This window comes from Macrosteles quadrilineatus, unplaced genomic scaffold (assembly GCF_028750875.1).
Source record: "Macrosteles quadrilineatus isolate MER2022 unplaced genomic scaffold, UCM_ALF_1.0 Scaffold_2__2_contigs__length_208266976, whole genome shotgun sequence".
In the NCBI taxonomy this organism is placed as follows: Eukaryota; Metazoa; Arthropoda; class Insecta; order Hemiptera; family Cicadellidae; genus Macrosteles; species Macrosteles quadrilineatus.
The window spans coordinates 26,463,185-26,476,134 of NW_026542595.1; the positions used below are offsets into that span (position 1 = coordinate 26,463,185).

The 12,950-nt window shown below is 34.4% G+C and overlaps 1 protein-coding gene across 1 annotated transcript in view; it reads right to left on the reverse strand.

The window, feature by feature from the left end:
• The window catches only part of LOC128987789 (ankyrin-3-like), a 121,492-nt gene that overhangs the window by 17,470 nt on the left and 91,072 nt on the right, over positions 1-12,950 (reverse strand). Inside the window, exons 18-24 of the mRNA XM_054408816.1 lie at positions 11,193-11,328; positions 8,419-8,490; positions 7,064-7,081; positions 5,464-5,688; positions 4,979-5,139; positions 4,380-4,422; positions 3,851-4,019 (exon numbers count right to left, since the gene is read on the reverse strand). Coding sequence (XP_054264791.1) covers positions 3,851-4,019; positions 4,380-4,422; positions 4,979-5,139; positions 5,464-5,688; positions 7,064-7,081; positions 8,419-8,490; positions 11,193-11,328 — 824 coding nt within the window. The remainder of the gene's footprint in view (positions 1-3,850; positions 4,020-4,379; positions 4,423-4,978; positions 5,140-5,463; positions 5,689-7,063; positions 7,082-8,418; positions 8,491-11,192; positions 11,329-12,950) is intronic.

Here is a 12,950-nt window from a genome sequence, read left to right on the forward strand (position 1 = left end):
AAAAGGAATTGTAACATTAAAAATCCAAGATGTTACAAATGCGGGAGTAGGAATCACATAACTAGAATATGTAAAACGGGACAGGTGGAGAAACGACACCTTAAAAGCAACATTGTTGAGAATGGTCCAAAGTCAAAGGAATCCGGTAGTAACGTTGTTGATAGGCCTAATGGTGTAACTAGCTATAATAATACGAACTCTTTGGGAGGAATACAGGACGTTCTTTCAATCGGAAAGCAGGCAACCTTTTACCCGATACTTATTCTTAATATCTTACTCAATAACCAGATCGTAAGGATGCAGTTTGATACAGGTAGCTGCGCTTCAATTATCTCAGATCATACTTGGAAACAGATAGGAAAACCCGACCTTTTGTTAAGTAAACAGAATTTTACTTCATTTACAGGTCATTGTGTTAAACTTCTTGGTGAGATGGATGTAGAAGTTGTTTTTGCAAACGTTAAAACCAAACTCAGAGCTTTTGTCGCATCGGGTGTCAAACAAAATATTTTGGGAAGAGATTGGATTACACCTTTATTTCTCCACAAAATATCACTTTCCGATTTGCAAAGGATATGTTCAGAACCGTATAAACAAACCTTACAAGTAGAAAATACGGATCAACAACTTGCCAAACTTGTGGATGAGTTTTCTGACGTCTTTCAACCCAATGAAAATAAATGTTCAAAGACAACTGCTCATTTGTACCTAAAAGAGGGTGCTACACCAGTGTTTAAAAAGGCAAGGCCTGTTCCTTTAGCTTTAAGGGACAAGGTTAAAGAAGAACTTGACCGGTTAAAAAGAAATGGTATCCTTGAAGAAATAGACCATTCAGAATGGGCTGCGCCATGCGTGATTGTAAGAAAACCGAATGGAGCTATTAGAATATGCGCAGATTTTTCAACGGGACTCAACCAAGCATTAAAGGTGCAGCAGTTTCCATTACCAACTCAAGATGATTTATTGACCAAGATAGGTTCTGGACAGAAATTTACTACCCTTGACCTCTCTGATGCTTACCTTTCTATTCCCATGGACACAGAATCTAAAAAACTCCTTGTCATTAATACTATTTTTGGTCTTATGCGATACAATAGACTGTGTTTTGGCTTAGCTCCTGCTACGGCAATTTTTCAAAAAAAGATGCATTCTATGCTTTCTGGATTAGATGGAGTCGCTTTCCTACTGGATGATGTCATTATAACAGGAATAAATGACACTGAACATCTAAACACGTTAAAAGAGGTTTTGAAATGCATTGAGGACAATGGTTTTTGTTTAAACAGAGCTAAGTGTCACTTCATGAAGGAAAAAGTCAACTATTTTGGTCTATGTATTTCCAAAGATGGAATTTCGACGAATCAAGACAAGATAAAGCCCATAGTAGATATGCCTGAACCCCAAAACATTAAACAGTTGGAATCATTTATAGGAATGGCAAACTTTTACTCAAAGTTCATCCCAAACTTTTCTGAGATCTGTGCACCATTAAACAAACTAAGGCAGAAAAATGTTCAATGGACATGGACAGAACAATGCTCTCAGTCAATTAACCGTATTAAAGATGCTTTAGTTTCCACTCCTATTCTAGTGCCATTTAATAGTGAATTACCTATAGTGGTTGCAGCCGATGCTTCATCAGTGGGGATTGGTTGCGCAATTTTTCATCGATATCCTAACGGAGAAGAGAAGCCGATCGCGTATCCTTCTAAAACACTGAACAAGGCAGAGCAAAATTATTCGCAAATTGAACGAGAAGCTTTAGATTTGATTTATGCTATTAAAAAGTTCCGCATCTACCTTTGGGGCACACATTTTCTGATCCAAACAGACCACAGACCTCTATTGTCTCTATTCGGATCCAGCAAAGGAGTGCCAGTAACCACGTCTTGCAGAATACAAAGGTGGGCTTTGTTTTTAACAAATTTCCGTTTTGACATAGAATACGTTTCTACTAAACTATTTGGGAAAGTTGACTGTTTAAGTCGTTTGCCTTTCGAGGAAGATGTCGATTTTGACCAAGCCGATGAGAGTTATAGCACCGTAGTTGGATTAATATTCTCAGGTAACATAGATTGTCTACCAGTTACGGCTAAAGAAATCAGTGAAGAAACGTCGAATGATGTCACTCTTAATCGGGTCAAAGAGTTTGTATTAAGTGGATGGCCAAACAAGACAAACAATCTGGAGTTAAAACCCTATGAGTCAAGGAAGAACGAAATATCCATACATGAGGGCTGCCTAATGTGGGGGGTTAGAGCAATTATCCCAGAAAAGTTCAAGCAGAAATTACTTATGACACTCATTTAGGAATGGTAAAGATGAAGGCGTTGGCCCGAGATCGTTTTTGGTGGCCATCGATGGACAGTGACATCGAACACGTGGCAAGAACTTGTGCACTATGCAACTTGTATGCTGCAAGAGAACCACAGAGAAAGTTCCTCAGTAATTGGCCGAGATGCACTGACCCTTGGACCTGTATACACTTGGACTTTGCTGGACCTTTCCTTAATAGTGTTTTTCTTTTGGTCGTAGATGCATACTCCGGTTGGCGAGAAATTATCAAGTTGAACTCTATGACTACTTCAGTAACAATCAAACAAATTAAGCTGTTAATATGCCGATATGGAATCCCTAAAACCATAGTGACAGACAACGGACCCTGTTTTACGTCCGTAGAATTTGCACAGTTTTGTAAAGCATTTGGAATCGACCACGTAACCACTCCACCTTACCATCCGTGTTCCAACGGACAAGTTGAAAAATACGTCGGTACCATGAAACAGGCGTTGAGAAAACTTTGCCAAGAACAATCCCCTAAAGGTTTGGAAGCTGACCTAAACAACTTTTTATTTAAGTACAGGTTAACACCACACATAACTTCTGGAATGTCACCTTCTGAGTTGTTTTTAGGACGTCAGCTAAGATGTATCTTAGATTTAGTTCAACCCCAAAAAGGAAGTCAGATTAAAACAGAAGAGGAAGAGAATAAAGAAGATAAAACAAAAGAGAAAGAGAATAAAGAAGGAGCCACTACTAGCCTAAAAAACTTCAAAATAAATGAACCTGTGTTTTGGGTAGAAACCAGAAACGGAAATGTTGTGTGGAAACCCGGCGTAATCTTGAAGAGACTAGGGCGAAACGTGTGGAAAGTTGAAGGTAACGATAGAAGAATCTTTAAAAAACACGCTGACCAACTAAAGCATAAAAACCTTCTTGAAGACAAGGACAGTAGTTCAATCTCGGCGAGAAGGTGAAGTGTTCGTGCTTTTGGTCTGTATAGAGTTCACATTATTTATTACCATATGTTACATACAAATAACAAGATTGTTTACTTTTTGTTGTCAGTTAGTTTTTACATGATTAAAGTCAAGTTTCGTTTTACTAAGTTGTACTTTTTAATTGTATAAGTGAATACACGTTATCATCTAATTTAGCTAGTGTGTATATTTATAGAATGGTCTGAAGTCTCATCCTCATACCTCCATCAATGGAGTAAAAAAGTTAACACTTGTATAATAATTTTATACTAAACCAATACACTTAATTAGTTTATTATATCTATTCTTTGTTTGAAGTTCATTTTTTTGTGATGGTAGGTATATTTTAACCAAGGGGTTATTGTAAACATGTTTTACACAGTTGGTAAAACAAAGGTTTAACGTTTCTGAATCCCAATAGTTGTATAAACTTGTTTTTTAATCTACCTCACAACAGTATCTAGGGGTACTAGCACGGGGAACTGTGAGGCCTAGCCATTGCCATTAGTTGGGTGGTTGGGAGGGGGGAGGTGGTTTAGCTATTAGTGAAGGAGAGAAATGTGTCCATCCCTCCTGTACAGCACACCTACCTGTAGGCCAACTCTGATCTTCTTGGTGAGGGCATTGGGAGGGAAGAGAGCCTGCACCTGAGGCACAGCTGTGGAGGAGACTACGCCACCCTCTGGTCCGATGGCGTGGAGCTCCTGTCTGATACGAGACACTACAGCCAAGTACTGGGGGAACTCCACCGTCACTATCCTGTACAATCACACACATGAAGAACAGTAAGTTCAACTTCAATAAATAATTGATTATTTTCCTATTAGTTGTGGAGACTATGACCTTCAGTGGTACTATAGTATCTTACCAATGTCTTCTTGTCTTTATGCTCTTCGATGCAAGTTTATCTTTAATTTTTTTAACATATCTTACCCATTACAACAGATAAAGATTCAGTGAAAAAAAAAACTGATGTGAAATAATAACTAATAAAATAGTACCTGAAATACAGTTGAAGTATCCAGACCTCTTTTTAAACATTTTGAAACATTATTAGATTTTGAGTTATTTGAGTTCTTAATTGAAAACAATTCTTAATCAAAGTCAGTAGTTATTTACCTGGTGATGCGGTTAGTTTGTAAATCCTCCAACTGCCTTAATTCTGCAAGAAATTACAAATGGATTACTTAATATAGTCGCTGATTTAGTGATTTGCGCAAAATCCTTCAGTACAGCGACAGGCTGTTGGAATGTCTTTAATTAACATTAACTACATAAAAACACATACAATTAAGTAAACAGAGTATTTTGTTTATGTTTAAAGGTAAACTGGGAGAAATTACTCTACTTTTGTAAGTTCAAACAAACTCTTCATACCAACTGTAAAACTTTACTATCAAGGTTTCAAAGCTGGATACCCCGTGGAGTAGTAAATATGAAGGAGTAGATCTAATGATTAGAGCCAGGAGTAGAAGAAGTGCTAAGATACACTAAGCTCATTCACATGATTGTGAACGTCAAAGACGGAACCAAATAAATTTATCTCTATTTCTCTAATCACTACATTTGATTTTTTTGACATCTTATAACAGCCTGAACTCATAATATTAAGAGGAAATTAGTATCAAACTGTGTTAAACACTCAAAACACCTAAAAAAAACTGTGTTGTAAGCCAAAAATAGTTTTACTGTGGGTAATTTATGATAGTTGTGCTCACCTTCTCCTTCGAAGCTCTCGTTAAGAACGTCCTGTACAGCCTCCTCACTAGCATCGAGTGTGTGTTCCCTCCAGTTGGTGCCGTTGTCACATCTCAGCACCACCAACTCTCGCTCTCTACCTCGTAGCGACGCAAAGTGTGGCACTTCGATTATCACAGGTCTACAGAGGCAAGAACAAACAGTCAAACATGTAACTAAATATACAGGAAAAATATATGAATGAGTAAGGAAAATATATAATCCTTTTTGATCCAGACCAAAATACTTAAATAATTGTAGGGCTAAAATTTACGACATAAAATATTTTTTTTTAAGTATGGATGGTTATTTATTTTATTTAGTTTGTATTTTTTAAGTTGAAGTACTAATAAATAGTAGTAATAAAGAAGAAGAATTGATCAAACCAATTTGTCAGGTTTTTAAATTTAAGAAAAGTTAAACCACGACTACATAGTCAACAAAACATAAGCTACAAGAAACATACCCAAGAAATTTAGCACCGGCCGGCCCAAGCTCCAGTATACGGCTGGCCAGGGCCTCGCCTTCACCCAGGGGTGGTGGGTGGGCGAGTTTGTCCCGCCTGAGGTAGCGGCAAGTCACCCGCATGGGACTGGGAGCCTTGCGAGGGGGAACAATCACCCGAACACCCGAGTGACGACACCCTCGCATCGCTCCACCTCGGGCATCCACCAAGAAACTCACCAGGAAACTGTGGCAAATCAACCAAACATGTGTAAATAATAATTTACAATACACATCAAAAGTAATTTGGTAACAAGGATTAGGAATCACACAAAATCCATCAGCTAATTATGATATTAGGAGTGTTATAGTATAGGTGGAACCCAATATTAAAACGCTAGCGAGGAGAAAATATTTAGCCTCTACATTTTTTTTTATACTCCATTTGTTTTTTTTTACTGGTTAGTGGTTAGGTTACCTGTGGTATTATTGTGACAAAAAACATTTTTGGATCTCAATAATATTGTATGCTGACTTGTATAAAATAATAAATGTTCAGGCAATTTTTTTAAACAGTTTTGACTTTTTGTTTCGTTTTCTAATTTAGTTTTTTAATTTCAATTCAACATCAAACGTAATACCATAATACTTATTTTTATAATAAATTTTAGTTGTCAAAGTTATTCAGTTGAATAAAATGCTGTGGCAATACCAAATTAATAAGATACCAAATTTCCATAACAAAGATTATCTTCTCTATCAATAATAAGCTAGATTGTTTAAAAGATCAGTTGAAATTCCTTTTGCTATTGAGTTGTTATAGTAATTTTCATCTAAAGAACTAACATTTATAGTTAGTGTGACAACTCATCTATATAATTAATAAGTAACTATTTTATTCTAAGCTTGAATCTATAAAATAAATTGCCATTTAGCTTATATACTGCTTAAAAATACAAGCAATGAAATTAAGTATGCAAGACAGACTTAATCATTTTTAAATTATTTATTGATAATGAGGTGACCATTCTTTCAACAAAAGTTTGAGTGAAATATCACATAATCTTTGGAAAAGTTAAATTCATTTTTAATTAACAGTGTACTGCTTTTATAGTTTTAAACTCTTTTTGCAAAAGTGTTAAAATTTAGGAAAAAACAAATAATCATAAATTTTTATGACAAGTTATTTCTAAAGAATAATTTGGAGTATGTTACTCCAGTTACGAAACGTAATAAAATGTGAGTGTTTCAGCGTTACTCTAATGGTACTGGATAGAGTAAACCTAAAGTTTGTGATCTACAAACTGAGTAATAGTTGTGTTCATTGTCCAAAACAACTAATTCAATATTATCTTGCTTGTACATAATAAAAAAGTTTGTTGCGCTGGAATTAAAATGTTAAAACAAATATATTTCCAAACATAAATGAAAAAGCATCATGAAGTGCTATCTGAGATAAATGATGAATGGTAAAATATGCTATTAGGATATGAATGTTTGAAGAAGTGTTATCCAAAGGCTGAATAGAAAATGAATGCTTGTAAACTGATAATGTGCTTTGCAATCCTACAAGAAGCACTACGTGGCACAAATCACACCAGAACCGAGACACAGAGACTTACTTCTTCCATTGGTGCTTGCTGACCATTCATCAACCGAAAAACAAAACAACTAATCAAACATCACAAATCAACTGAAAGACTAAAACAATGCATCTGTTAAGACTAACTACAACAGATTCACAAGTAAAATGTAAAAGAAATCTGAAATGGAGAGGCTCATACAGAGTGAAAAACGAACTAGTATCACAAGTGCATTTACAAGTCAAAGTACAACAGTAAATAGTAGGAAAAATAAAAAAATCTGTGATGATTTTTGTACGGTTTGGGACTGATTATAGAAACCGTTGTGTCATATACTATTTACATTTTCTATAATGCTGAGGGAGTTAACCTTTATCAGCCTTATTAAATACATTGGATACATATACATTATTGGGACTAACTAAAAAATAGTCTGTTTACACTAATTCCTAAGAATGTACAATTCCTGTTAGAAATGTGGAATATTGATTAGCACACTTTGTACTCCCATCACATATATAAAAATATATCTATCGTTGTGGCTCTTATTGCTGGGAAATATTAAGCTGGTGTTGGATAGGTTGGCTAAGTAGTTTAGCCAACATGGCCAAGATTTATTCAACGATTCAGAGATCACATTGTAACACTGATGTATTAACATTGAGATTTATTTTTACAGTAGTGTGACTAACGGGCAACAGCTAAGGGGATATTGAGGACCAGACAGTAAAAGTAGCCTACTAATGGAATTACTATGGTTAACTATGGTGATATCCTAACATCCACAACATGCTGTATAAATAGGTAGGCCTACTTTGACTAACCATTAAGTAACCCTAATGTAAGTATGAACAGTATAAAAACTAAATCTTAAGTCTACATACATTTTTAAAATAAGCAATAAATCATACACAAGAAAAAGATGGTCAGTTATGTATTTTTTTCTTTTGATAAAAAAAATATTGGTGAAGTAGAGTTTGTAGTTCCAATGTCACTTGCTTTTGTAACAATAACAATTATTTTCTGCTTTATCTTTGATTCAAGATTCAAGGCATTACCCCAAAAATTTAATTACCTAGAGTTGACAAGCAATTACAGCAATCTACGTGATAAACTCAATCTACCAAAAATGCACAAAACAAAATACATTTATCACAAAACTATCTTTTTAAAACCTTTTATTTACCAAAAACTTGTATAACTGTCCCTAATTGTTAGGAATTTAATGATTGTTTTTACTATTCACCATATTTATACACTCACTATACGTTGTCTTGTCAATGGCCTGGTCAAATGTAGGAATAACCAAGGTGATACCCACTTTCACAATAACTGACCACCTTAAATGTACACTAGTTAGATAAATGTTTATAAAGCACCGTCGCAGTCTATACCTGTCCCTCCACATCCCGCAACTGCTGCTGCAGTCTCCGAGACGACTCAGCGATCGTTCTAACCTCACCAGTCTGCCGCAACACACAACCAAACATGACAACTAACTGTCAACTGTGTGACACTGACACTAAACATTGCTGTTAGTCCACGCCAAACGCCACATGCTGCATGCCTCCTCGGACCAACTACAGTCGACAGCATATAAGGAAAGTACCTACTCCCAAACTGGCCTAACATGGCCTTCTCAACTGACAATGGTCGTTTCAATTTAGAGTAATATAGTAGAGTCTCACAATTCCAAACTAACTGGGCCCGAACCCATAAAGATTAGCAGAAATTTGGAATAAGCAGATTTCTTTATTAACTGATAGCAGTCCCGTAATCACAGATAATGTTCACGGTTTTGCCACGTGTGTCTGCAGCCATGGAAGATGATGATGACAATTTTTACATGATGTAATACCGTGCCAACCTTTATTTTCACTATCATCAAAGCATCTGAAGAGATGCGCGATCAAAGGTTTTTCCACGATCGCAAGTGTTGTTTACGGATTTATTGCAATCATGGGAGACGATTATAATGTATCTGCAACTAAGGAAGATGTTCTTGATTTTATCATGACCACAGAAGATGATCTTGATTCTGCCGTGACTGTAGAAGTTCTCAATTTAATGTTAGCTTCGTAGTGACGTCTTAAACAAATTTAAACAATTTCAGAACTTAAGTTTGGAATAGGCAGATTTCTTGAATACCCAAGTTTGGAATAGTGAGACTACTGTATTTTGTCTGTATCCATACACATATTCAACAGAAACAAAGTTATACTACTCATATTATATCTGTAAAATTTGGTTTAAAAGTTTCTTGGACTGCAAACTGTTAGTGAGTTACAAAACATACTATAAACAATTTATGAACAGTTAGTTGTCATGTCACAGTGAGAAATCATATTTAATTTTGTTAGGTAATTTTGACAAGAGTTCAGATAATAAAAATTTAACAAGCCTAAAAAATAATAAGGTTTAAAATTTTTTTTTATAATAGAGTTTTAGCTCTATTAAACACTTAGGTAAGTAGAAGATAGAACGTGTAAAATTTCTTACATGTTTTTTTTTTACTACAATTAATCGTTTATAACTCTCTTGTTTAGTATACCAAAATGTTTGTCTTTAATATGTTTCAAGTTTCAACAAATCAAAGCAGGACCTGTGATACATAATGCTTAAGATAGGAAGATAGGATGTCCATTTTTTTAAACTGATAAAGCTTTAAGTGAATTCCTAAACACATCAGAATCTACAGTTTTTGACGCCAAATGTAAAACAAACTGATATAAAATCCATCTCCTGACAGTGATGCTGTACCCATAATCCTCTGCCACTAAATACAGATCCTGAAGATATGACCTGGCGTAACATGGAGGTGCATTAGACATGCGACGGTGCAACTTTTATTACAGTTAAGGTTTAGTTTTAAACATGCTTAAACTACTGTAGTTACAATATTGAAACAATCAAGAGTTATATTACAATCAAGTTTGATTTTTTAAACGATGACACCAATAAAAAACAACAATATATTTACAGAGAAATGTTCATTTATTGTAAGTAAAATTAAGAGTAAACATACCTGTGCTTAGATATACTGGTAAGCAAGAAAATATGGATATGAATTAAATTGTGTACAACTACGAACCATAATGGATTTGTTCTTAGATGGAATTGAATACCTAAATGTGTTCCAAAAGCAAGAAAGGTTGTAAAAGAAGTTAATATTTTTTTGTATTTTTTATTATTAAGTCACATAGAGTAAAGAAATTGTAAGGAGTTAAATAGATTGTGCTGAATTTAGAAGTGGTATAATAATATCAGTGCAGATATATTTCAGTGTGCAGATGAGTCATTCTTTGAATAATACGGTAGTAGAGCAAATATTTTAATTCTTCAGACAATAGGATTTTACAGGAAAAGGCTTTCAAAATTTTAAACTAATTAAAATGAAACCAGTTGTTAATAATATAACACATATTGAATTCAAATAAGTTTAGGGTATAAAGTTTCATTTATGTGTAGATTTTACAAAGCAACTACAACTGCAACCAATAAAAGCAACAACTCAGTACCATTAACTACTTCAATTATAACTTGATCATACTAAGCAGTACAAAAATGTTATGAATTCATACTGTGTGTACATCTACTGCATTATGAGTTAGTAAAGTTGCCGATTTAAAACATAAATATTGCAATTCTTAGTCAGCAATATAAACATTAATATGAATATTTTTTTTCAGCAATATAAACATTAATATGAATATTTTTTTAACTTTGGGAGATCAGTTAAATGCAGTTAAATTGAAACACCAAAAACATAACACTTTTTAAGTTATTTTTTTACAGCAAATATAAAAATACTTCATATAATGTAATAACAAAAGTAATTAAAATAGTTCATGTAATTCAATGTACTTCATCTAGTTGGGTCACTTCTTAGACGTTGATAAACAATTTTTAATAAAAGTTTAAAATACTTTTGAAATGTGTTTTACTTGTATTACACTTGAAATAAAATAATATTTCCAAAGATAACTGTTAGCAATTGCTTAGCATTTATTAAATAAAAGATTCCCCAATTTTAATGCTAGCACGACAAAGAATTTAATCAGCATCTAACAATACCGTGATACATCTAACCAACACAAGTTTAAAGCGATATGACCATTTACTGTACAAGAGCTGAGATTACTAAGTGTACTGTTGGTGGTATACATACCCGACATGTATGGGCGTGCGAGCAATGTCAACATTGTCAGGAATGCTGGTAGTCGACTGATTTGCTTGGCTTGCTTGGTTCACCTGGTATTGCTCCTTCAAGTAGTGAGGACTGATAATCAGCTCATTTCCTGGGGCTAAACAAATTCAACAACTTAATCTTAATTTAGCCACGTGGAAATGGAATACATCAATAAGCTTAATTTGGTTCCCATTTGGTGTACAAGAAAAATTAGGTTTTATCTACTTTTAACTTTAACACCAACGATGTTTTAGTAAGCCTGCAGTTTAGCTTTTCTACAATAGATGTGGATCTCTTTTAATTTTAGAAAATAATATTTGAATGGCATGTGTTTCTAATGTAGTCTTACACTTTCCCTACTGAGAAATCCCTTGCTGAATTCCAAAATCTAGGGCAAAGCCCTACTCACTACTCAATCAATAATTTGGTTGGGGTTTTAAAAACCGATTATCAAATTTTGATGTTTTTCCCACATTTATCTGATAGTTGAAGTTAATTATAGACACTATTTTAAAAAATTATTACTTTTTTTAGTTTTATGACTATGACTGTTGCGGCGTATATATACATCGAAAGCTCGCTAAGGAATACATTGATGTATATATACGTCTAATGCTGGTAAATTTGGTATAAAAAAACATTTATTTTGAATAAACTGTGAAAAAGGTTAATAAAATACAAAAATCGTGATAAGAACAATATGACTTCTTTATTATTGCCAAAAGACAAAACATAGTTGTTAGAAAGCTGAACAGCGCCGTCTCTTTCAGAAATACTCAGATTCAGTAATTCTATTGGGTATGTCTGCTTCAAAATTAGGATCATTCAATCCAAACATAATTTTCAATAAACAACACAACACATTCTAATGCACTGAATATATTCCATTTAACTTATCTCACTAGATTTACTTCACTCAAGAACACGTAAACAGACTGCCCGTGCGAAACACTAACATGACGATGACTCAACATGCCGGTATTGTAAACGACAGATGTTATGAGATCAGTGATGCGAACCCAACAATCAGAAATTTACCTACTTACTTACTTACTTACTGCCGTGGCCCCACAAATCTCAGTTGATTCTTCGCCTCGTGTACCAGCCTCTTCCACCCTTCTCTGTCCTCTGCCAAGTTGACACTTGCACCCATTGTCCTGATGTCGTTCAATACTTGGTCAGTCCATCTCAATTTCGGCCTTCCCAATGGACGTTTACCTCCAGGTGTGGCTCTCCAAACTTCATACAGTCTTGTTCCTTTCTCTCTTCTTAGCACATGCCCTATCCAACTTAAACTTCTTCCTTTAACTATTGCAACAATATCTGGGTCGGTGTATAGTGATCTTAACTCTCTATTTTTCCTTATTCTCCACATTTGTCCCTCCTGTACTGGACCAAATATTCTTCTCAGTACTTTATTTTCAAAAACTATGAGTCGGTTTTCATTTTTCTTGGACAATACCCATGTTTCACTACCATATAACAGAATAGGTTGAATTATTGTTTTATATAACTGTATTTTGGTTCTGTGAGATAATACTTTAGATGAGATCAACTTCTTGCAGGCTCCCCAACACTTATTGGCATTTGATAACTTAGTTAGTATGTCTTCGTCTTCTGAGTTTCTACTATTTACAGTTACTCCTAAATATTTGAAACTTTCTGTACAATTTATAGTTAAGTTCTTTATCTGTATGTTTCTGTTTCTATTGTTTGCTTGTCTTCCAAAGTTAATGA